This window comes from Erithacus rubecula, assembly GCF_903797595.1.
Source record: "Erithacus rubecula genome assembly, chromosome: 3".
Classification (NCBI taxonomy): domain Eukaryota; kingdom Metazoa; phylum Chordata; class Aves; order Passeriformes; family Muscicapidae; genus Erithacus; species Erithacus rubecula.
Window position 1 is genome coordinate 78,718,373 of NC_136689.1, and position 26,642 is coordinate 78,745,014.

At 36.5% G+C, this 26,642-nt stretch overlaps 1 protein-coding gene across 2 annotated transcripts in view; it reads left to right on the forward strand.

Annotated features, from left to right (window-relative positions):
- Positions 1-26,642, forward strand: part of SEMA5A (semaphorin 5A) — a 304,799-nt gene that overhangs the window by 184,796 nt on the left and 93,361 nt on the right. For both annotated transcript variants that reach the window (XM_079301152.1, XM_079301151.1), the window contains 2 exons: positions 1,677-1,812; positions 5,156-5,360. In XM_079301152.1, the coding sequence (XP_079157278.1) occupies positions 1,677-1,812; positions 5,156-5,360 (341 nt within the window). The remainder of the gene's footprint in view (positions 1-1,676; positions 1,813-5,155; positions 5,361-26,642) is intronic.

Here is a 26,642-nt window from a genome sequence, read left to right on the forward strand (position 1 = left end):
AACTGTTTGAGGGCAGGATTTTTTGGTTGCTCTATTTAAATGCCTGCCATCAAATGTTGTAACTAAATGTTCTGGAATTTTTTGAAATATTTACTTCCACATGCAAACTTTTCATAGTTTGTAGAACTCATATGAACCACCTTTCTGGCCTGCAAGTGACAGTGGAGAAACACAAGGGTTTCCAATGACAGGGAACAATATATTCCTTTTTGTTCATGCAACAGCATCAGATATAACTTAATAACACTCATAATTCTTCAGTCTCAATATCTTCAGAATTACGATGACTTTATTGGACCTTAATGCTTTTTAGTATACTTTAATGTACTTATGGAGGGAAAAAATTGAAACATTTCTCTAACAGCCGAAACTGCACTTTTTATATGTGGTTGACTATCAAGTCCACTATAGCCACTGCTTCATGAAAAAGCTGACCTTTTTTCTTTCAGACTATCCAAAAAATCTTTAAACGTGAGTCTCATCTTCTTGTAGGACTTAATGAAATTCAAGGAAACATTAGTACAGTTAATAATATTAGTGAGATGCATTTAGTGATATAAGCAAGGATTTATCAGCTTCTATGATGATTGATTCTGAAGAAGTTGTAAGCATGGAACTTCAAATTTTGGACTTCCTTTGAAGTAAGAGAGACAAGCATAAGAATGCAAATTGCTATTTTGTCCTGGTATTTAATCCATGTATCCTAACTTGTTGGGTTTTTTCCCCATCATTATGGGGTTTCTATAGAATGTTTTCTTAAGTTTTGTGTAAATTCTAGGTTAAATTAAAAAAAAAAATTGGAGAAAAAAAAAATAAAACAGAGAAGAATGCTGTATGTCATTCAACAATTGCCAGCAGTTTTAGCTGCAACAGGAAATCCATTAAATTGACACCTTCATTATCTGTTCCATTATCTCAAAATTAGGAAAATAAGAATGCAGCTTTCCATATAAGGAGCTTTCATAGTTATTAGCTTATATTCTTTATGCTATACAGAATTACTTTATTTTCTTGTATATCACATTTTCAAGGCAAACCCAGGAAATTGTGTGTTTTGTCCAGCTTCCACTTGCTGCTGTTTATTTTTTGAACAGGATATCTTGTAAGCAGTCCAGGTTGTTTTCTCTTGGTGGATTTCTGCAACTTGCATTCTTAATGCTGTTAAGCATTTCTTGGAAGACAGGACTTTTGTGGACACGTCTCGTCCGGGGATTCCATAGGATCTAGAGACATACCACACATTGAAAATCCTTACTGATGTCATGCAGTCATTTGTTGTAGGGAACAATTATTAAACTCTGAGAATAATATCATCCTGAACTCTGTACCTAGAAAAAATGTGTCCCTAGCGCATGTGATTATGTGTGGAAGTGTAGCATTATGATATTAGAAGTATAGTATGGTATTAGAGCAGCAGCAGAAAGTAGGGAGTTCTGAGTTTTTCCCCACACCAGCTTCTTGGTAAGGCTGACAATATTGACAAATATTTTAAATGCAATGGCTATGCTAAATCAGCTCATCATATATCATTATCTTGAGATATCATCTCCTGGCTGATCATATCTGCTTCATTAATTACTTGAAGGATTGAAATGTTATTGCCTTTCTAATTTATTTTTCAGCAATATGACTTCTTAATGTTATTATGTAGGTTAATGTATTTATTTCTTTTGCAGGAACAGCATAGCAGCCTCAGCAGTTTGTGTTTTCAATCTGAGTGCCATAACTCAGGCTTTTAATGGACCCTTCAAATACCAGGAGAACTCTCGCTCTGCTTGGCTTCCATACCCCAATCCTAACCCTAATTTTCAGGTATGGATACATGGGCGAAGAACAATATTTTATATGAGCTTTCCTCAAAGTACTGTATGGTTCATAAATTATAAATCCAGTTTTGTACTGTGCTGTAGCCTAAGCCCTTAAAAAAACCCCTAAATTTTGAAAAAGTGCTTAGGAAAGCCCCGTATCTCAACATATTTAATTTTAGTTTTATCCTTCCACAAAATAATTTGGATTGAAAAACAGAGGTACTTTGAAGGTTAGGAGAAAAAAAACTTAACTTCAATCTTCTGTCAAAATGAAACACTATAGTTATCTGTTAAGGTGACATTAACTCCTGTCTGAAGTATGATCAAACTGCTATTCTCTTTTACATTGTATTTGTGCTATTAGGACTTGAGAAATGGAACAGGGTCGGGCAGAAAAAAGAAAGTGAGAGGGAGGTGGTAAAGGAGGATTGGTCAGGATTTTATATATTTTCATGTGGGAGGTGGTCCACACTCCTCGAGGAATCAGATTAAAAGAATTTGTGATGCTTTCTGCCCCTCATTTGAACCTGTTGGCCTTAGAGGGTGTAATAATCTGCAGGTGGCTGACAGTGTAAAACCAGTTAGTCCAAGGTGGGTCTTTTATAGGAACTCTACAAAAAGAAAGTGGTATTTCAGTAAACACATAATCATTGTTTTCATCTTTTGCATGGTCACCACTGCTAGTAAGGCAATTTTAATGAGTGTGCTTCTTGCAAGGAAGAGGGAAGGAAAAGCAGCATTAATGTAGTGATTAACAGCAATAACTTTTCATCAATGGATTTAAGTGTAGTCACCTCTATCCACCTTTCACCCTCCCTTAATCTCAATGCCATTTCAAAAGTTTACTTCTGCTCCTGAAACAGCCTTACCTTGCTTGTAAGTCATAAGATCCTTGCTAGCACAGAAAAGAATAAATCATTGGGGATTGTAAGTACTTTCTATTACTTCCTGATCTATGCAAATGAAGGAAAATAAGGCACAGGTTACAGGCTAGAGCCATGTTACCTTTCCTAAATAGATTGTTTGTCATCAGCTAAGTGACAAGACTCTAAGTACACCAGAAGCCTGCAGAAGCAGGCTGTATTTGTATACAGCTTTTAACTTGCTCTAGAAATACTTGTATTGTCAAAATAGTGACAGGAAGAGGGTCTAAGAGAGGCTAAATTTTTGAAGGAGAAAGGCAGAAAAAATGCTTGTTTGTAAAAATCTTACCACCATTCTGACTAAGTAAGCACATCCAATAAAGCTTATTAAACTCTCCCTACAAACCTTGCATTAATGTGGTGTTAATTATTGTGAGAGCAGCCCATACTGAATGGTACTTACAAAGAAAGATGACAGCCTCATGGCTGTGTAAAACCAGTTAAAGTCTCTGCTGTACTGTTAGTGCACGTCTCCAAGTCCCAGTCAAGACAGGTGTTGAAATTTATTTCTTAGGTGGCACGGCTGATTATAATACAGCTGCTACTTCCACCAATTTACAAGAGAAGACAACAGTTGCATCGTATCTCACTGAGCCACAAACAGCTTTGAAGGCACAGCTAGTGTTTAAAGCTGTAATGTGGCCTTTTACAACACAATGTTGAAGGCAACTGATGTCAACTGATCTCTAGGTATCTCTCATGTCCAACTTCTTCTGCTGATGCTGCTTTTCATTCCCTTGAATAACCTTCTGCTACATTTCTGGTTCCATAACTGCAGCAGTGATGCATACTAGAAGCTACTCTAATGATTAGAGCTTTAACCATATTTTGTGACTTGACTTTGTGAGTCACACCTCACATGGATGAGATGTATTCATTGACTGAGTCATCGGTTTTCTTCCAAGAGAGATCTTTTCTTTTGTAGAGTCCTTAAGATAAAGGATCAGAAATTTGTTTGTGTAGTCCCAGAAGCACTTTTATCCTCTGAGTATTCACCTACTCAGTAGCAGCAGAGAGAAGTATGTGATTTGAAGGGAGACTGTTATGTAGATATAGTTACATTAGACGTTGCATTTACGAGGCTGGATTATAGTACTGGAATATTTTCCATTTAGATTTTATTTCCATTTTAGAGTGCTATTGGAGTCCCACTTTTGAGGAGCCTTGTTTTCTTCAGAAATCTCTGTTTTTACCTTTAGATAGGGCAATGTCTATTGTAAGACCAAGGACCATTTGCATTTCAGTGTGCTATGAGTGTTCAGCTGGAATTTTTCCTGCTTGACATATCCAGAGAACTTCTTCTTTGGTGTGACTTTTTTTTTTTTTTTCCACTGGCCTGACATACAGAGCAAGTAACTGTTTCCTTCCAGTTTCTAATTTATCAGTCTTCATCATCTGATCTCCCATTATGAAATAATTTGACTTTTTTTTTTTTTTCACATTTGTGGATTTGGAACAATCACTCAATTTTGGATTGAAAAATGTGGTAATAATAAAAAAATAACTAATACGGTTTTTCACACTATTATTTTGCTCACGCTATAATTCTTGCATAATTTATGACATACTAAAGCAGAATGAAAATGGTGACTTGGTTATGCCTTTCACATCACCCAAATATTTGATAAATGTTGTGAAGTAGTTCTTTATTTCTCTGATGCAATTCTGCCTGAGTAAACATGTGAATGTTTATATATTCCCATGCATTAGGGAGCATTTTCTCTTTTGTATCGTCAGCTGAACACAAATATGTTAAAACTAACTCCCACTTACTTTGCCTTGTTTATTTGTCTTTGAAACTTGCCCATGCAGCTAGTGAATATTTTCCTGTAAGAAAAGGGCACAGTTTTCAGATTTAAAATATGGTCAGTTTTAGAGCAAAAAAAGCCTTTGCTGTGGATAATGTTTAATAAAGTCTGCACTGTCCATTTTTGCTACTTAAGACAGAGTCCTAAAAACCTTCTAGAGCTGCATGTTGAACTTTCACCTGGAATTCCTGTAAGACCTGGCTGTGGTAGGGCATGGGTCTTCCTTTGAAAATCTGTCTTTAGCACTGAGGTCTGTGAAAATTATAAAGAAAACCAGTCAGAAAATAAGCTGGTTTTTTGAACAGTAGTTTTTCTCCTTCCTGCCCTGTGAACATAAGATATAGCAAAATATCTCTATAATCCACTTGTGCTGGTCAGTCTAGTGCTCTTCCATATTATTTAGAATTAGGGAGCTTCCGTAGTACTGCCTCAGAAAAACTGAACTTACTGAGTTTTTGGACAGTCTGGTTATCCCCAAAATCACACCTGAAAGTTGAATTCCACATTGTCATTAAAAGATATGCTCTTGGTTTTATTTTTTTGTGCTGTAAATCAGAGAATAAATATATTGTTATTGGTTGGCACATATAGTCACGCTCCTGTTCTGTCTTTACAGTGTGGCACCATGGACCAGGGTTTGTATGTAAATCTGACTGAGAGAAATCTTCAAGATGCACAAAAATTCTTCTTAATGCATGAGGTTGTTCAACCAGTAATTCCAATTCCATACTTCATGGAAGACAACAGCCGATTTTCCCATGTGGTTGTGGATGTTGTGCAGGGCAAGGACATGCTTTTCCATATCATCTATCTTGCCACAGGTATGAATCTTCATTGATGTGATAATTGCAAAAGTTTATGAGGTCTTTGAGTTTTAATGTTCTGTTAATTACTTACAAAATACATGTACAGTACCTTGAACATCAGCTTTTCCTCTTTGACACAATCACCTGTCTATCTTTTACGTTTTCTGGATAGATTAATTTAGCCATTACAATATCTTTTATATTATTTCATGAACTCCAATTTTGGTGTCTGTTTCCTATTCTCTTTGAAGCTGTGAAGCTTGTAAATCAAATCAAATGTTGGAAATTCTACAAACAGGACTTCCAAAGTTTCACCATCTTTTGTTCCATTTACTTAGTTCAGGATACAAAGTTAAGGGCCCAAGACAAGATGGTTTAGGACTCTCAGATAAAGAAGTAACTTTGTAAATATCAAATACAGCTACTATTTCTAATTTTTCTGCTCAAATGTATTTTATTTTATAATATTAATTAAGCAGTTTTATACCCTGCCTCATTGTTTGCCCATTTATATGTAAGCTTATCATGAAAAGAAACAATAACCCTCTGCCTTATATAGCCTTGGTTAGAGCTATTGCCTTCTTGGTTTGAAATTTCAATCTTAAAAATAATGAGGGTGTTGAACTGTTTTTGCAGAACAAGGATGTCCCCAGCTGAGACTGAAATACTGGACTGGACTATTCTGTTAAAAGCCTCATGGTAGAAAACATAGGATAGTTTTTAAATACTTGGGCCTATGCACATTACTAAGGAAGAGCTCATCAAAGCAAAGGTTTGTTAGTGTTCAGTTTGTCTCGTGCTCCTTGAAAGCTGAGCAGTGACAGAAAAGCTTTTGATAAGTTAAAACTAAGTTTGGATTTGACCAGTTCTGGTCAAAACTGCCTGCTGGTTGATAAATCAGTGCATTTTGAGTGAAATTATGTCAGTACTAGGTGGTGTTTGTATTGTAGAGGCCTCCTGAAATTTGTATTTCAGGCCGAACCTGAATTACAGAAATATGAACTGATTTGGTTTTATGTGAGGAAACTATCACTGCATTGTGGGATATTTACATTATTTACAGTCTTGGAAGCACGAAGAATAATGACTTTTGTCATAATTCTTAATGTCTTCAAGTTTCAGTTTCCCTTGGTGTGTTACCATTTACATTTGAGTCAGCAAGTGAGGATATAAAATTTTACGCTTCATGGTTCATTAATAAATTCTGTTCAGGGGTGATTCTGTGTTCTTTTTTGCTGCTAAAAAAGGATACGACTCCTATGTTCCTTGTGAGGTATGCTTGCCTTTCATTCTTCTCTGTGTATCTGGTTTTGATCATTCATGGAAGCAGGGTACTTATCTTAGCTGGATCTTTAGTCTAAATTCAGCAGATGCTTTCCTGTAACTGGACAGTGTATGTTTTATAAGTGTGAGGAAGCATATGATAAAAACCCCATTCTATTCTTGAAGTTTTCTTGGTGTTGTCAATTCTATTTCACATGTATTTCACTGAATCCCAGTGGATTTTGTTAACATTCCTTCTACCCCAATTGAGTGTAATTGTTAAGTCATACTTTCTAAGAAATATTGGTACTAACTTATGGTAGAGTTTGAAATTACCACACATATTTATGTACAAATACCACAGGTACAGTGCATAAGTGTAGTTTTAAAATCCCAAGATGTACCAAATTACACAGTGTAATTTATTTACAAATTGAGATTGTAGGAGGTGCAGATCATAATTTTAATTTAATTTTATTGTAAATTGTGCAGCATCTTCTTTTTCCTGAGCTTTGCTTATGTAGAAACTGTGTAGTCGTTAGCATTGAGTTTTCATCACAAACTGAATATGGTAAAAGATTACTGAGAAAAATGCCACTAGTTCTACAAACAACAGAAACTAAAAGGCTGTGGGCTTAACTTTGAAAATAAATGAAAATTTTGGAAACAAAGCAAGTTTAAGGCTTTTGAATTTCCCGTGTCCAGCTTTACTCCCACATAAAACGTCCTCTATCCCAAGCTCCTAACACTATAGAGCATGTGCATGTTTGGGAGAGATAAAAGACTGGACTGATAGTTACTACCAGTCTGAGAAATAATTTTGTTATGTCTTACCTTATTTAATTTATTTGCATGATTAAAAGTGGTGGCAAATTAAATTTGGAATTAAATTTTTACCACAATGCTCCATCTTTGAAAAAAGTGACAAAGGGATAAAAGCTGACAAGCAGAAAAGGCCCTGAGGGTCAACAGCAAGGAAACATGATCCAGCTGTGCCCAGGTGGCCAAGAAAGCCAAGGGCATTCTGGCCTGTATCAGCAATGGTGTGGCCAGCAGGAGCAGGGTGTGATCTTTATCCTGTGCTAAACCATTTGTGTGGCTGCACCTTGAAACCTGTGTTCAGGCCCTCCACTACAAGAAGGATATTGAGGTGCTGGAGGAGCTGGGGGTTTTTAGCCTAAAGAAAAGGAGGCTTGGGGGCAACATTATTACTGTCTATAATAGCCTGAAAAGATGGTGTAGCCAGGTCAAGGTCAGTCTCTTGTCGCAAATAACAAACAATAGGACAAGAGGAAATAGCCTCCAGTTTTGCCAGAGATTTAGATTCGATTTTAGGAAAAAAAAAAAAAAAAAAATCATTGAAACAGGATTCAGGCATTAGAACAGACTGCTAAGGGAAGTGGTGAGTCCCTGGAGGTATTTCAAAGACATGTAGATGTGGGGCTTAAGCACTTGGCTTAGTGGTGGATTCATCAGTGCTGAGTTAACAATCAGACCTGGTGATCTTAAGGGTCTTTTCCAAGCTAACACTTCTATGATTCCTTAGAATGGGAAGCAACTGGAGAGCAGCAGTCTAGTGGGCATTCGATCCCTAGGAAAATCAAGGAGCACACCTCCTTGGCACACTTCTCTGGGCACATGATGGAGAAAAAAGTGATTTGGAACATTCAGCATGGATTACTCAAGGGTTAAGCTCATCTGAAAATCTGATTATTTTCTGTGGTAAAACATCTGGATTTGTGAATGAGGAGAAAGTAGCACCTCAGCTTTAGGGAAGACTTTCAACACTGTCTCCAACAATATTCATACCTCCAAATTAGGGTATAGGATCTGTATGGGTGGGCAGCTGGATCTATAAAACCTGCTAGGATGTCAGGCTCAGCGGTGGTTTCAATATGATGTATAGAAGTGATAAAGACCCAAGTACTATTCAACATTTTAAAATCAATGAACGTGAGGAGGACAAGGAATACATGCTATCATGTGCAGGTGACACCTCACCAGGGTACCAGTGGTTACACTGGAGGATGTGCCACCCAAAGGACTTAGGCATGCTGAAGGGATGCCATCACTTGGGACATCAGGGCCACAGCCAGGAGATCAAAGGAGGAGGTTGTTCCCCAGATTTGGCCTCCCCCAGTACAAGAAGGGCATGGATAAAATGGAGCAAATTCAGTGGCATGCCACCTTCTGTTGGAGGCTGGAGCACCGTGCCTTAGGAAGGGAAGCTGAGGCAGCTGGCCTTGTTCATCCTTGAGGAAAAAAGGCTTTGTGGGGAGCAGGGTGCTAGAGCATCCTGCTGATACCTACAGGGAGTTTACATGGAGAACAAAGACATGCTATTCACACTGGTGCATGGTGGGAAGATGAGACAACACTCTGGGAATTTTGGACTGGATATAAAGAAAAACTTTCTCACTTCTCGGACAACCAAGCAACAGGTTGTGCAGTCTCCATTCTTGGGGGTTTTTGAGGCCAGACAGCAACACAGTCTGTTACAGGTAGCTGTCTTTGGAGCAGAAAGTTGAACTTGAGACCTTCTGATCTCCTTTCCAACCTAAATTATCCTGTGCTTCTAGTCTGCCAGTATGATGTCGAATTGGTTGGGCTAAATTGCATTTTTATTCAACACTGTGATAATAGATGTCATTGTACTTTCTGCTGCCTAAAGGAAAGTACATTCAACTCTGATGTAAGTTCTGTCAGTAAGCAATTCACACTTAGCAGTGTAAAACAGGATGGACCCAAACATGCTGTGAGAGAGATACACCATAACTTTTGTAGGTATAATTCATTCCAATGTTCTGCAAAAATTTTCTTTTAAAATGCACAAAGCTTCAGTGGAAAAGTAGGCATACAGATTTGATTTAATAAAAATTAATGTTCTGCTGTCTTTGTTATTCAAAGCAAAAATCCCAATTTTTGAAACAGATGGCCAAATAGTTAAGAGAAGTTCTTTTCTCACCAACCCACCCTTTTGTTAGAATAAAAATATTACAGGGTAGAATAATCCTTGGAGTATAAAAGTGAATCTAATTTCATGAAATCTTAAATTGATGTAGTATTGCTTTAGGAGAGACTGGGAGTTAGCAAACAAATGCATTAATCTGCTGAGTCAACAGTCTTAATTTCCTAAACCTTTGCCAAGTCATCATTCTGCTAGGAGATTGTGGTGTGCTGGGGCTTAACAGCTACTGCTTATATAAAAATATACTTTGGTACTTTGGAGAAACGTCTTAATCTTCCACTGTACTGATTTATAACACAGAATGAAGGGATATATAAATTCCTGCACATTTTGTGCTGCTGGCTTTAGGCAAGAAGAAATCCCTGGAACGATTTTCCATGATTTAAAAAGGAAGGCCAAGGAAAGCATTCACAGATGTTCTGGACTAAAAATCATTTATAACAATGCATGAAACAAACAGCAAGCTATAGAAACACTAAATATTCTTAAAAATCTTTGTCTGAAATGCTTCTTTCTTAGTTTAAAAAAATCCAAACAATATGTCATAATTTGTTTCCTTCCCTTTTGTCCCTTCTCACCTCTCTTCATATTTCTTTTCTCCATTTTATTTATTTCCTACGCTCTAAGTGCCTAGGTGTCCCCTGGTTAGAAATGTTGCTGATATGTTTTTCCAAAATAGGATGCTGCAGCAAAAGCAGGTAGCCCTTATTCAGAGGACTGTTTCAAAAGGTATTTATTTACTCAAATGAGGCAATTCTTAGATATAGTGTCTAGTTTCAGGGCATTGTGAGCACACAATAAACTTCTGAGTTCAGAAAAGGTAATACTTGCACTGTCTAGTGAAAAACTTTAAAGGACATCCTTAAAAACTGCTTGGTGAAAAAACTCCCATGTTTTTTTTCTGTTCTTCGACCACACGGGACAGAGAATGTCCCCTCCATATCCTGAGTAGAAATGGTATATGCCCAGTGGTAGATCTTAGTTATTAGGGATTTATAATACACTATTGATGAAATTGGGGTATGGCTGACCTAGAAAGAAAGTATGAAACCTGAAGAAAGATTTATTGTTGGCTACCTTGCATATCTCTGAAGAGTGGATTGTTCACTGAAGTGAATCACAATTTTTATGCCATAAATCCAGGTTTTATCTGAGGCTTAAAGGTCACTGGAGGATGTTACAAGAGGTTTGCAAGAAGTTCTACAAATTGCAGGTAGCAAAGCAGAGAATAATGATAAAAATAATTCTGATGAAACACATACAGCAATAATAATGAGCAAGAAGAGAGGTTTCATGGAGAAATTTCAAAATGTATTTTTGGAAAATGCAGATGGAATTTTCATACATTTGCCTTTAGAAAGGAAAAAAACAGGTAGCAAATATCCACAAATGTAGCATTTTTTCTCATGAAGCCCTGAAACTATAGATTATACAGAAACTAGTCCCAAACTAATAAAGGGATTTGGGAGTTTGCTTGAAACTATTTGGGAATGCCATCATAACACTTTGTATTTCTTCTGTTTGTCCTGCTAGATGGGATTAAACTGATGCAAAGTAGTCCCTGATTTGATTCCTCTGTGATTTTATTACAGTTCTATCTTGTACATTTTGATTTGCAATCAGTATACTACATTTTTATTCTAGGGAACAACCCAAGGTCTTAGCAAGAAAAAAAGTTGTGTGCATTGTTGCTTGAAAATCTCTGATGAAATATTGTCATTTTCCTGGCAGACTACAGCTTCTGATCAAAGTGTGCAGCTTTCACAGTTTAATATGCATGGTGTCAGAATATATGTAGTATCTGTGCAGTTGCCAACCTGAAAGTTATAAGCAGAAGTATGTGCTTACATATGTTTCATACATGGTGAAGAGAGCAGTGAAGCTTAAGTTGGCTGCATTTTTTTTGCAATTTGGTGCTACTCCTGACTGCATTAATCTTAAAGTGCATTGAGGTTCTTGGAAATAATCTGTAGATAATTTCTGTAGAAAGGAGATGAAGACTTTTCATCTCAGTTAAGAACCACTTTCTTTGTCTAGAAATTACAATATAAATGCAGTAATGATAAGGACCAAAGTAGTTGTAATTCAAGTCAGAAGGCAACTGTAAAAGCAATAGGTAGCCTATTTATATGTATGTATTAATTATTTCTAGCTCAAAAAGGGAAACAATGGAATCAGAGTACAGGTGGATAATGGGGCACACAGTTGTCAGCTTTTAAAAACATTTCTCTTTTGTTGGTACAGAAAACACAATAGTTTTGTTTTTTATGCCTTTGCTTGATGAAGGTATAGTGTGTTTGTACAGAGTTGTAAAGCACCCTTGCAGTGGCTTTAAAACTATTTCCCTGTAACTTGTCACTTTCTGGCCTTATGCAGTGCCATATTAAGAAGCTTGAAGCAAGGATGCTCATCTGTTACTTTGATTGGGAAAGCTGGTGCAAGCTGGAAGACACTAGTCCTGATAGCAACATGATGATCTCGAACATTTGTTTCAAAAAGTCAGACAGAAAACCATAAAATTAATAAGCTTACTCTCGTTTGCTTTTGCAGTGACACCTATCTGTGATAAAGGAAAACCCTAGCTGAATTCATACTTTGTTTATATTGTTAATCTTTTCAGGAAACATTTTGCTGCAAAGTTCAAAAAAAGATGCAAAAGATTGCATGGTTTTATCTTGAAGAATCTAATGTTCACCCTGGGATTTATGCTAGCTTTTCTAAGAAGGCTTGCTCTATATTCTGCTATCATATTTCTGCTATTCTCCATGTAAAGTATCTCTGAAGGCAAAGAAGGATAATGCAAGCCTTTGTTGTCTATCTGGATAATTTAAACAAAGAAATGTTGATTTTTCCCTGCCCTATGTATTATGTCATCTGTACCAGGCAAAGTGGTTTTAAAATGTTACTAAATGAGAGTGGATTCAACTAAAATCAGGGCTACAGGGTTATAAATGATAGTATGGGGCTCCAGAGGAACAAACCCAGCATTTAAAATGTCCAGCAGTACTGATTTCCCTTGGCTTTATCACCATATATAAAGATAAATTATTCTGCCAGATCCAGTTGGTGAGCTTTCTTAATAAATAGACGGCTCTAACTGGAGCTGGTTAAATTATTCATTGACAGCAATTTATATGTGAGAATTGTAGCCCTTTATTTGGTTTGCAAATTACCCAGCACTTATTTGTAGTCATTTTTTGTTATTATAATCAACCCATAAATAGGTCATGGTTTTGATTAGTTTGTTGCTGCTATTTGCTCATAGAGTTTGTTCATATTTTAGTTATCATGTTCGTGAATTGCCTGCTGCAAGTAAAAAGTGTTCTGTTTTCTCCAGGGACAAATTTAAGTAGGAGAAGCCCTTTTTGTCTGTTCACAAATTATCATTATGTCTTTATAATTGCCCAGCTCTGTCAGATAAAGACTATAAATAAATGTCCGAAGAACATACGGTGTTTGCACTTCTGTGCTGCCACTGGAAATCAGAATTGCTGCAAGAAGAAGCTACTGGCTGGAGAACAGCTGGCTCTGCTTGCATGGGAGTGAGATTAATGTGTGGGCCAGGGAGGGAAACAGATTGTAAAGAGCTGGAGACAAAGTCTCAACCTTCCATTAAAAAGAAGAACAGCTCCTCTTTATCATAGTGATGCTGAGCTTTCAAATCCTGTTTGACTACTTTATAAACTTAAAATGGCCAAGTAGCCTTTCCTACTTCCTCCTTTTTTTGTTGGAACTGGAAGAGCAACTAGAAATTTCTCTTCCTGGGAGAGAAACTAGACTTGAGAATCCCTATGTTCATTTATTACTATGTAATATGAAGCTGTGAGCAAGAGAGGTATCTTACATCGTGCTCAGTGTTGTCCTGCTGTCTTCAAAGCTAAGGTCTAGTATGATCTACACCTACCTTCAAAACTCATTTTGCCCCAGTACTGTGCAGTGCCAGTCAACAGGCTTGATCTTAATTTTGGAAACAGTATTGGAATTAGCCTTATTTTGGGGTGGAATTTGATCTTTGTACCAACTGTGTGAGTACACAGTATTCAGGACTCCTCCTGAGAGATGTGGGGTAGAAGCTCCCTCTGAAGGGACTTGAGTTTGTCATATGCTGCTGAAACTTCTTTAGAGAGTTCTGCAGGGTCTTTTACTTTAAAAAAAACCCCTTTTTTTTTAAGGTGAATATGCATAGGAGTGACTCAATAAACCCATACCAACCAAAGAAGAAAGTGGAATAATTAAAACATGTGGAGAAAGAAAAATTTGAACCTTTCATGAAACTCAGCTTTGATCCTAAAAATCCCAGAGTTGGGTCACAAGTAGTTTTCCATGATACATACAAGATTTAATGTGAGCTGCCAGGAATGCAGTAATTAAATGGGATATTCTACTGAATTCCTGGTTTTGTTGATATTTACAATCTTCTTCATTCTGCATCATTTTTCCTGAAAAACCTCAATTAATCCAGAGGTTTATAACTAGGCATTTACAAGCAGTGGCATTAGTAATCATTGGGAACCAATTCCCCTTGCTCTTACCTAGCTCTGGTCGTAGGACACGGCAAATCTTAACAAGCTAAAGAATGTCTCAAAAAAAAAAAAGCCTTATTTATTTGTTATGTGTCTTGTAAGTCATCAAAATGTAAAGGTGCTATATTATATTATATTATATTATATTATATTATATTATATATATTATATTATATTATATTATATTATATTATATTATATTATATTATATTATATTATATTATATTATATTATATTATATTATATTATATTATATTATATTATATTATATATATTATATTTTCTGGTATTTGTGCTGTAACCTGCAGGTTTATCACTAAAGATGGATTAGGTTCCATGCATTCTATTGTAATCAGGTCATTGGGTAAGGGTCATATTATTTGAAGCAGTTATTTGTTTAGAGATTCATTCTTCTGATTTCTAGGGGTTTTAAATTTTTCTTTCTTATCCCATCAACCTTGGAAATTTGGTTCTACGTCTACACACCTTTATGAGGAATAGCAATGATTGCAGCCAGAATAGTGGTTGCATCACTTGTCTAAGAAATACACAAAGATATTCAGCTGGCAAGCTCTGTGAGACTTTCTGGTTATTGCCAGATATCCTGTCTAGACCATTATATAAAGAATATAATGTGATATGACTGTATGCAATGTATATTGTACCTAAGTACTATGGCTATGGCTACTTTAATGTAGTAGGGAGAGTAATGAGACTTACAACTTCTGGTGAGAGGTTCTGAGATTCTTTTCTCTAATTCAAACTTTGTTTCTTGTCCATTTAACTTCTTATTTACTATGATTAGAAAAAAAAATCAGCATCATTCTTTCCTTCTGTATTTCTCAGGAAAGCTGTGTTTTACTCTGAAATTGCAGGTCGCATAGTGGTATGTATATCCATATGTACTGGATTTGATTCGTCTAGGGGCCTGTGCATCTGAGGCATGTGCTATGCAAACTACAAATGAGTTTGAGTAGAGGATAATTCCTGAAACTTTCTCTTCTGTGAAGTTGGTGATGCCTCTGGATCCATACAGTAGTCAGTTGTCTTTCTGACACTTCCAATGGAAGTAACCTCATACGACTCGGTTAAGAAATCAGGCAAGGTATTGTCTGACAAACAGTTTTCTCCACTTGTGCATCTAAATGCTTCTTTGATCTGGGAACTGAAAACTTTATTCACTGGGAAAGCACTATCATATTCATAGCATGTCTTGGGTCCTACAAGGTATTTATTGTTTTGGTGGTACAAAGTAAGGCAATAAATAATAACAGGAGCAGTAAGCACTCCCTGTCCAGTCAGATCCAATCAGAGTTTATATATCTCAGCTTTGGATGACTGGCAGGGATCCAGTGCCTCTATTGGATAGTACTTTTTTCCTTTGTGCACAGTGTGGCATTCTTCACGGCTGCTCTGTGTCAGATATCAAGCCTTAAATCCCCCAAAAGCACTTCATCTTGCAGTTAATATCTATGTGTATTACCTTACTAATTTAGTTAGAGGTTACACAACTCTTCAGAGGTGCTTATCTCTATGATCTGTGAAGCCCAGTCCTAGATATTGATTAAACATTTTAGAAGATTTCTTCAAAATTGAAATACTTTTTCTTCATGAGGAGTTTTTGGGAAATTAATACAGACTTTGTTGTTTGTTTCATAGTCAGCTGCAGCAACCAGTCCCCAGTAAAAACCTTAAAGTTTTATTTCTTTCTCTTTTTAGAATTCAGAATATTGAGATTGTGCCTCTCTTGACAAATTTAATATTTCCTGTTTAGAACCATAAGAATTCTTGTGTCTTCCTTGCCTCAGGGCTTCAGATTTTGTGTGTGTATGTGTCATTTTTAGTGCAGTAAAACCTGGATATTGAAAAAAAGAAAAACCAAAACCAAAACAAACCACCAATCAAAAACCTCACTGCCTAGTGAGTACTACCTTAAGTCCAGCCCTAAGCAGCCCTGCCATAATAATTTCTTCTGATAGGGTTGGTTTAAAATGAGAATTCATATCCAACACACCAAACCATTTGAGACTTCTGAAAACATCTGATGGCAGTTTTGGTACTGATAGACTCATAGCACATGCTCAGAGGTCAATGTATATATTGGCAGCATCTGCTTGATACAAATGTAGTAATAAATGTGCAATCAATAAATATGTACAATGTGTTTTTTCTGTAGGTTTGGTGCCCCAAAAGTCTTGGTATTCTATGTAATGTTGAATCTGACATTGTTGAAATGCATTCCTTTTCTAAGCTGGAAGAATGTGTGTTTTTATATGCCAAGTTATTTTAGTGTGATGCAGGACCAAAAAAATGTTTCGCTGGCCTTCTTTAAAGATGCTGATATCATTTTTCATGATCCTTCCATTTATTTTTAATACTGAGTACTTTTGTAGACAGAACTTGGGTAATTTAAATAAGAATTCAAAATGAGAATATTGTTTGGTAAAATCAGGAAATGATTGCTCGATGTTGTTACAGATCATGCCTTGATCTACATAGCCTACTTGACATTTCTTGACATCTCCCCAAGGAAAAGAAAGAGTGAGTGAGGTGCTAGAGCCAAGCTTGAAATTCTTGTCCATCATCTCTTTGCCAAGTCCTGACAGACAGCTTTCATTTCCCCAACTCATTTAGACCTCATCCTAAGATTTTATGCTGTAGTTTTAACCATATCCTCTCTGCTTATATAGCATTTCTTAAACCAAAAGCAGTAATTTAAGTATTGTTATTTGCATTTTAATATATCTTCCTGAAGGGGTTAAAAATGGTGAAACCCTGTATAGGGACATGATCAAGTAGAGATGCAGTGAGAAAGCTGGATACATTTCTTGAGGATTATTCTCTGCAATAAACACATCAACACAAGAGACAAGGGTCAGTCTGCTGATGGCAGCATCTGGATGGCAGCAACATTTGTGGGGAATGTAGAGCTGAGGTTTAATTTCCTGTACTGTTCAGAGTTCAAACCCATTTCTTGCACCTCCTTGTTGAATGGTTGATCCAGGAGAGAAGAGGCTGCTGTGGATGGGGAGGAGTTCTCCCAAATCCCCTCACTGGCACTGTTTTAATGTGCATGCAGAGCACGCAATTCATGTGACCATGCAGCTGTCAAACCGAGTAGATGGAGAATTCAACTAGAGAGATTATGCCTTGTTCCCTATTAAAGACTATTAAAATATTTTTCCAATGCCTTTTTAATTAAGCTACAACTTCTCAAAAAGTCCCTAAGGGCATGAAAGACACCTATTTCTTGCAGGGCATTAAAAAAATTCTTGATTTTTCTTGGCTGCTACTGAGACTTTTCTGTCTTTGGTCCAACTGTCTCCTAAACAGGGAGAGCAAAGCAACTGCCTGTCACTGGTTTTGAATCAAGTCAGTGGCCAAGCAAACAAAAGAAGTTTCAGTAGGCAAATGTACCTGTTAAAGTATTTGTGATTAGATATTTTTGTAGTTAAATGAAACAGTTTTACAAAGAGTGAAGTTTCAAGTTTTAATTTTTTCCACTTTAGGTGTTATTACTGTCCAGAATACTTTTCTTTCATAGTTTCACATGTGAAATCTAGAGAAAAAAAGTTGGCAATTGAATCCAGATTTCACAAGTCTCCAAATTGTTCAATAAAAAAAAAAAAAAAAAATTGATTTATTCTCTAATAAAACTGTTATAATTGAAAAATCATTAGAAGAGATTGAAAATAAAAGATTGATAAAAGATACCCTCTCATAAAGTCTTGAAATAATGATTTATCTCAGTAAGTTAAAGGAATGCATGACAGAATAAGTGAGATATTAATAAATGTTTTCTTATCAACTATAATCTATTAAGAAACTGCAGCTCTATAGCATTGGCTTATAGATATTCTACAGACACTTTTAAGTGGAGTGCATGAACTGTTATGGGTAGATCAATCTTCAACTTAGACAAAATGTTATTAATTTCTATCTCAGCTCTAAGGCACATCTTTGGCAAGCTGAAAAATCTCTATAAGATTGGAAATAGAAGTAGTAGATAGAGGTGGACTAGTGAGCATGAGTCATTAAAAATATATATATATTGAGATTGTTGAAATTACTTCTTTTTGGTCAGGCAAGCAAAAACATCTGGCTTAGATCTAGGAAAGATAAAACTTTGCCACTAGAGTATATGAGAATCAGAATAATAATCTGAGATAGTTTAATTTTCTTTGTGAAAGAAACAGACATAACTGATGAGGTGGCTGAGACATGTAAATGAGCATATAATTGATATTTAGTATAGGTTAGTGCTTGATCTTTTCCAGAAGACTGAGGAGTTAGAAGCTCCAGTTTGAGAAGTTAGAAGCTTCAACTTCATAGAAATAGTCTTCCAAAAAAAAGGCACACTGCTTGGTTTAGCTGCCAGTTACTTTGCATCTTAGTCTCAAGTAGATCTGAATTTCCACTTAGAGCTTGAATTCTCTGTTCGAAAGATTTTTGAATGAGTCTGACTGGATCTGGATTTAAATTCCAATTTGAGGCATGGAATGGCTGCCGAGGAATGGTACACAAATTGCCCTTTTTCATAAAGTTTTATGATTCATCAGAAATCCTATTAGTGGAAATGTTATTTGTACCAATTTGTAATCTGTTTTATTTAATGGAGAGGTGGATATTTTCTGTGCTAAAGGCAGGTATTTAACTCTTTACATGGTAGCTACTGGGAGAAAGTTTTGCTAATTCAACTGAAAAGTGACTATATCCTTTTTTGAGACACTATAACACATGGGAATTAAATCTACAGGGGAGAGAAGTACTTTTAAAAATGTTGTATGTTTGCAAATTTTTCCTCTGGAAAACAGTAAAGAAAGGATTCTTTTGGGGATTCTCCTTATTTCCATTGATAGATACATCCCAAAATTGTTCTATTTTAAAATGGAAACAATTTTTTTAGAAATTTATTTTATTCTTTTTTAGAGAGGGAATTTGTTCTGCAGTCATTATTGGGCTGCATATGTTATTAATTTGTATGTTCTTTCTGTCCTCCCAGACATATGGCTTTGAAGAAAGGTCTAATTTTTTAATGACTAGTACCTAGATCAACACTTTTTTATTTACAACATTCTTTAAGTCATTAGTTCAAATTTCTGTGTAGAATGGATAGCTCGTAAATATTCCCTTCACAAAATAAATATATATTAAATTTTGGCCTACAACCATGAGGAAGACTTCTAGTTGAAGAGGTACTATGGAATTTCTCTCAGAATACCCAGTGGGGCATTAGGAAGCTTGCTAATTATTTTAGAAGGTATGCAAATAATTTTTGGTTAAAATTGCTCCTTTCAGATTCTTAGTAGTGGATAAATGAGTTAAATTCTCTCCCCTGCATAGAAGTCTGGGGATGTGTAATAGACCATCAGACTTTGTTGACAAGCATTATCAAAAATGTATCTCATTTCAGTGTTGATTTAAAGTAATTTCCAATACTATAAGGAAGAACATCAATATTTATTTGAAATATAATAGGAAAAAGAGAATATGAAGGAGTCAGTGCCAAAGTTAAAGAACATAAATCTAAAATATTATTTGTGCTTGCTTTTTATAGACTATCTTTCAAAACTATGGTTGTTGCATCCCAGAATTGAAAAACAAAACTGCACTAGATTGCTTAAATACTCAGGGTCTCACCCAGATAAGAATAATTTAATACAGAGTTTTTCTGTGTTTTCCTTCTACTGCTTCCAAAGCTCTCTTCCGAGAAAGAGCCACACCTTTCCCATTTCCTAAGTTAAGCAGCTATTTGGTGATAGAAACTTTTAATACACTAAGCACCATGTGGTATAGCTGTTTGTATATAATTTGAAATTAGTATTATTAAATATATTAAATTATGCATGTACGTTTTTAACCCTTCTTTTTATCTTTTCTAATTGCTAAGACACTGGACAAGTGAATGTCCCATTTTAAGATTGCTATGTATTGCATATAGTTGGACACAAAGCAGGAAATTTTATTCATTAGTAGTTGCTTTTTCTTAAATTTAAAGTCTTAACTTCCCTGTTAATTTTTGCTTCTCTGTCTAATAATATACTAGCAGAGCAGCAATGAAAATAGACTTTCCTAAAGGCTTTTAACTGTAAAATTCAATGCTGTAATAGGCTCAAAGATCCTTAGATTATTGTTGTTCTCTAGGAATAGCAGTACTATGTAAACAACCTCTGAAATGCAAAGGCCTTTGATATTGAGCATGGGGAAAGAATAATTTAGTTTAAATTTTGGAATGATAAAAAACTGACATACCCTATTTTTATTCCTGTAACACATCTAGAACAGATGTTTTTATGCCTGTTTTTTACTTCACATGGGGACAAAAACTCCAAGACCAAAAATATTAATGATTTTGTGCTAAGGTCTTACATGAACGAACTGCAAGATTTTTCAAGTCCCAGAATGTAGCTTTTTTTTTTATATTTTTTTTTTTTTATTGCTTCAGTTAATTTAATTTACTGAAGTTTAATTAGATGTCAATGAGCAATGATTTATGAGTTTTCCGGGTCACTTGCATACTTTTTTTCTCTTCAAGTATCCTACAATGGAGTAAGGAAAACTAAGAGACTTGAATAATAGAAAGCTTAAGCTTTTCTGTTTCTTGCAAGTGATGGTACAGAGGCATATTTTGTTTAGCCATTTTGGTGTTTGAAAATAAGTCTCCATATCAACAGGGCAGAATAATTTGCAATATTTCTTGGGGAAATGCAACAGAATTATTTTTTTCTATTTCCATCTACAGTATTTCATAGAAGGTTTTGTTATACAGTTACATAATTGCCTTTTTGATTTAATAAATGCACTTTATATCTCTATTTCTCTTAATATCCACCCTTGTCTTATTATCACTATGATGATAATGACCTGTAATAGTAAGAAAATCACAATGGTGTATTGTTTAAATCCTTCATAAGCTTATCACATTTCATTCTCTGTTAAGCCCACAAAGCAGAACATTCAGATTTTTAACCTCCACTTTTGTCTGATACTTGTAGAAAAATCACATCTATATATTTTCTTACACCGTGAAAAGATATTAAAAATAGAGAAAAAGAATTAAATAACTATCATGCTAGTCAGGTTGTTCAAAGAGTGGTTTAGTTTCAATAGAGAGACAAACCTGTAAAACAGCTCTGAAAATAAGAAGAGAGATTAACATATATTAATTTAAAATTTAAAAATAATATCTTTTACGAATATGTTAATGGCAAAAGGAAGGGTAAGACCCTTTGTTCCTTATTGGGTGAGGGAGGGAACGTAGTAACTCTGGATGGAGAGAAGGTGGAAGTGCTTAATGTCTTCTTTGCCTCAGTCCTTAGTCTTAGTCCTTAGAAGATAGCTTGCCTTCAGGTGTCCTCCTGGGATGGCAGATGGTGTCAGGGGGCAGAATGGTCACCTGTTATCCAGGAGGAGGCAGTCAGAGAACTGCTGAGCCCCTTGGATGTTCATAAATCTATGGGACCAGATGGGATCCATTCCAGGGTGATGAGGAAGCTCATCCCAGGCAGATGAGCTTGCAAAGCCTCTCTCCATCATTTACCAACAGTCCTGGCTCACTGGGGGGGTTCCACATGATTGGAAGCTGGCCAGTGTGACACTCATTCAAAAAAGGTGGGAAGGAGAATCCTGGTAATTATAGACCAGCTAGCCTAAAGTAATGGAACAGTTTGTACTGTCATCACACAGCCCTGACACGATGCCCAGAGTATCAGACCCAGCCAGTGTGGGTTTAGGAGGGGCAGGTTGTGTTTGACCTACCTGATCTCCTTTCATGACCAGGTGACCTGCCTGGAGCATGCAGGGAAGGCTGTGGGTGCTGTTTCCCTGGATTTCAGCAAGGCCTTTGGCACTGTCTCCCACAGCACACTCCTGGAAAAGCTGCAAATGGCTTGGACAGGAGCATTCTGTGCTGGGTTAGGAACTGGCTGGATGGACGGGCCCAGAGAATGGTGAATGGATCTGAATCCAGCTGGGAATCAGCACCAGTGCTGTCCCTCAGGGGTCTCTGCTGGGGCCAGTCCTGTTCAATATTGTTATTGGTGACATGGATGAGGGTACTGGGTCTTCATCAGTAAATTTGCAGATGACACTAAGCTGTAACCATGTGTTGATCCATTGGAAGGTAGGAGGGCTCTGCAGAGAGACCTGGAACAGTTGGATGGATGGGCAGAGTCCAACAGGAGGAAGTTTAACAAGTCCAAGTGCTGTTCCTGCATTTTGGCCACAATAACCCCCTGCAGTGTCACAGGCTGGGATGGTGTGGCTGGACAGTGCCCAGGCACAAAGGGACCTGGGGGTGCTGGTGCAGCTGGCTGAACATGAGCCAGCAGTGTGCCAATGAAGGGCAATGGCCCCTGGCCTGGATCAGGAATGGTGTGGCCAAGAAGGCCAATGGCCCCTGGCCTGGATCAGGAATGGTGTGGCCAAGAAGGGCAATGGCCCCTGGCCTGGATCAGGAATGGTGTGGCCAGCAGGAGCAGGGAGGTCATTCTTCCCCTGTACTCAGCACTGGTGAGGCCACACCTTGAGTGCTGTGTCCAGTTCTGGGCCCTCAGTTTAGGAAGAACATTGAGACACTTGAGCACATCCAGAGGGAACAAGCCTGGTGAGGAGTTGAAGTACAAACCCTGTGATGAATGTCTGAGGGAGCTGGGGCTGTTCAGCCTGGAGAAAAGGAGACTCAGGAGTGACCTTATCACTTTCTACGGCACCCTGAAAGGTGTTTGTAGTCGGGTGGGGGTTGGTCTCTTTCTCCAGGCACCAAATGACAGAATGAGAGTACACAGTCTCAAACTGTGTCAAGGGAAATATAGGTTGGATATGAGAAAAAAGTTTTTCAGTGAAAGAATAATTAAGTACTAGTATGGTCTGCCTGGGGAGGTAGTAGAATCACTATCCCTGCATATGTTTGAAAAAAGACTGGATGTGGCACTCAGTGCCACAGTCTAGTTGAGATGGTAGGGTATGGTAGGGTATGGGTTGGAGTCCATGATCTTGAAGATCTCTTTCAATGTAGTGATTCTGTGTGATTTAAAAAAAACCAAAAACTGCATCTTTGTGAAGCATCACAATTCCATATTCATTTCCAGGTTCACTCTTTTCCCTAAAGAATTAATGAATATGCATCTAGACATATGCAAATATTTAAATTAAAGTTGTAAATTAAGGTGGGAATTTTAAAATCAAGCTCAAATTCGTTTTCTGAATCATTGTAGAAGTACTGTGTTTACCCATAGTATATTGTTCACTTTTAAAGAAGAATTGAAGGTCAATCTTTCATTTATCCTTTAGACTGAAGCATGATTAAAAAATGTATTATTGTATTTCAAGTATAAGTATGTATCCCAGAAACCTGAAGGTAAAAAATAAGTTACAGAACATGATTATATATAATCTTATCTTCTAAATGTGCCCTTGCTTTAAACCGAATTGTACCCCACCCCCATGTGGGGAAACAGATAATAGCCAAAGCTTTAATTATCCATACTCTACTGATGAGTTAACTAATTTGAAAGTTATTTTTAGAAAGGGTGGAGAAGAGTAGGATTTTAATTCCATTGTGTTCTGTGCACCACATGAATCTTTTTTGATGTTACATAGATTGCTAAATCATAAGTCCTGTGCTTCCCCTTTTTAGGCTGAACCAGCTGCTGCATTAGCTGTTCCTGCATATTTTTTTCTCTGTTGAGTGCACTAAAGCCCTTATGCAACCTAATACTTTCTGTTCATTTGGATAATTTTCTGCTGCTAGCCAAATGCACATTCTACTTTGCAGTAGGGCTTTTCCAGTTCCTGTGGTGGAAGAAAGCAAATATTGATGATGAATTATTTCACAGTGGCTGAATGGTTGTCAGTCAGCTTGCATGTTCTCTGATTTTTTATTATTACACATTCAGTTAATCAATTTTATATTTGGTATTTCAGTTTATTATTCTGAAAGACCTCTGCCTTGAAGATGATCCTAATGCCCTATTTTATTTTGTTTCTATGGTGTTTAATACAAATGTTCTATGATTATTATAAACACTGTTTATATGTACATATGGATATTATTTACAAGATATTTAACATCAACATATTTTTTCATTTAATTTCAACATTCTTAATACTGTCTTAATGCTTTTATTTTCCAATGGGAAAAAATAATTTGCATACAACGAATAATATCAAAAACCAGTTTATAATGGAGAAAATTAAAGTACTTATTGAGTATAATAATCCAAAGTCTATTTCAAATTAGACTTCTTGAAAATGTACATAATTCATATTGGTTTCTGCTACACTTTGAGATATATTCTCTTGAATCTCCATGTGTTAAATTCCCTGATCCTTGTGCTGCCAGATTTTAAGTGTGTCAATGAGTCTGTTTTCACATGTTGTGACATACAGAGTAGAGTATTTCTTGCATAAGTGGTATCTTATTTAAGTTTAGTTACAAGCATCTCCTGAAGTTCTGAATGGTGCTTTAGCATCTGTCCTGTTGACTGCCCCTTTCAATCACTGACCACATCCTTCCATCTGCTTAAGATGTATTACTATTCTGAAAAATGTTTTTTGTGAATTTTGAAAAACAGGCCCATTGTTACATTTGCAGTTTGTAATTTACAGCAGATTTTGATGTTTCTTGAGGCTTTTCTTGGTATGTGTGAGAAGATTTTCAGATCTGTAGTCAACTTGTTGTACCCAGAAAGTGTAGAAATGTTTGTTAAGTCCTAAATATCGACATAGAGCTGACCTGAAGAGATATTTAAGATTATTATAAGTTTATTTTGCTTGCAACTCATATAGTTTAGGAGACAGCAATGATTTTTAGCTGCATTAATGAAAGATGACACTGTAGGCTTCTTTTCTGAAAAGCATTGGTTTGGATTCTGTCTCCTGGTGCTATTCAGTTGCTTTCTGGACAATAACCCACTCTCCAAAGTACTATGGCAAGACTTAAGATTGAAAGTTTCCCTCTCAGAAAGGAATGGGTAGAGATTTTTTTCCTTCTTTTTAAGAAGTGAAATGCAATTACTTCTATACTGCCTCATGAAGATTTGTTAAAGATGTGTTTGCTTGAAGAAAGCAGCAGAGTTTTGTAAACATAACAGCTCATGCAAATATTTATTCTTCTCTATAGCAAGAATTTGCTAAAGCTTCCTTGAGTGGTTTTATTTCTTTTAGGAAACTCAGGAAATGATGGGTTTATTAGTTTGTTGCATCTGCTGTTTGTTTTGTATGTTCATTTTCTGCTTTGCTTTGCAGGTGTCACCAAAGATATTATAATGGTTCCAACTTCACTCTTGCAGTGTTTTCCTTTCCTGGCTATGATTTATACCATTTACATCTTAAACTTTATTTTTTGATTTTTAGAAATCATCCTTTCATTTTGTCCAATTATAATTTTGTTCTTTACAGACTTTGTTGCCTCCAAGCACATCCTTTAAAACTCCATCTCAGGTTCTCCGTGCAGTTCTTCATAGTCTTCTACACATTACATAATACTATTTCAACAAGACTTTTTCTCTTCATTCACAGTGATTAGATTTCTAATGTTCAGTTGCTGGCTTTGCAAGTCTCTTTAAAACTATTACAGTACAAGCTAACAAAGCACATTATTTACTCATTCTGGCCAATGTCATTATCTTTTACTACTCCTGTATATAATTAGCCATCCTTAAAAAAAGGCTGTCAGGTATCTGAATCTATGCCAGTATCTTTCTTACAGTCAGGATGCAAAGATGCCTTTCACTGGAATTCTTAAATGGCTGTTAGGCTCAGGCTTGACATTTGTGATGAAACTGCAGCTTTCCCTGTGTCCATGGCAATAAAATTGCATCCATTAAGATGCTCTGTGGTTACTATCCTTACCTGTTTCTTGGCAGAAGTGGTCACTTAGTTTGATTATATAATTAAATATTCACTTGAAAGATTATGATAAATAAACCTGATGCAGAATCTGAAAAACTCCATGCCTTAGAACCATGTTGCAGACATTTCTTCTACTCTTTTCTTACATCCTATTTTGCTTCGCAATTGTGGTGTGAAAATGGCCAGACAGACAACACTTTTGAGCACGGGACTTCCATTTTAGTTCTTTCTGAGGTGGTATGCTGCTGTAACCATCATCTTCAGGTCACAGACTTGAATATAAAGAGCTGTAAGTTTGCCATCTATAATAAAAGACCCACAAGAAACACAAAGTATTTGTGTGGGTTCATATTCTCCTGTCCAAAGCTGAATTTCTATATTGAGTGTGTATGTAGGCATAGGGGAGGGAGGCCTGCAGTCGTGTGGTTTTTCTTCTCTTGAGGAAGGTGACAGCAAGTGATTCAGTTTGTGGATGCCAGACCCAGCACTGTGGTAGGAAGAAATATTAGTCTGTAGAAGAAGCACATGCTGAATGTGTGCGTACCTGATTTTTGTCTCATGCAGAAAAGCTGTGACAAACCAACTACAGTGTGTTATCAATCATACTGAATCTGTTGTCTGCCAGTTAAGCACATGATATAGAGTTACACTGAGTGATCTATAAAGCAATACCAATTAATTTACATCTGT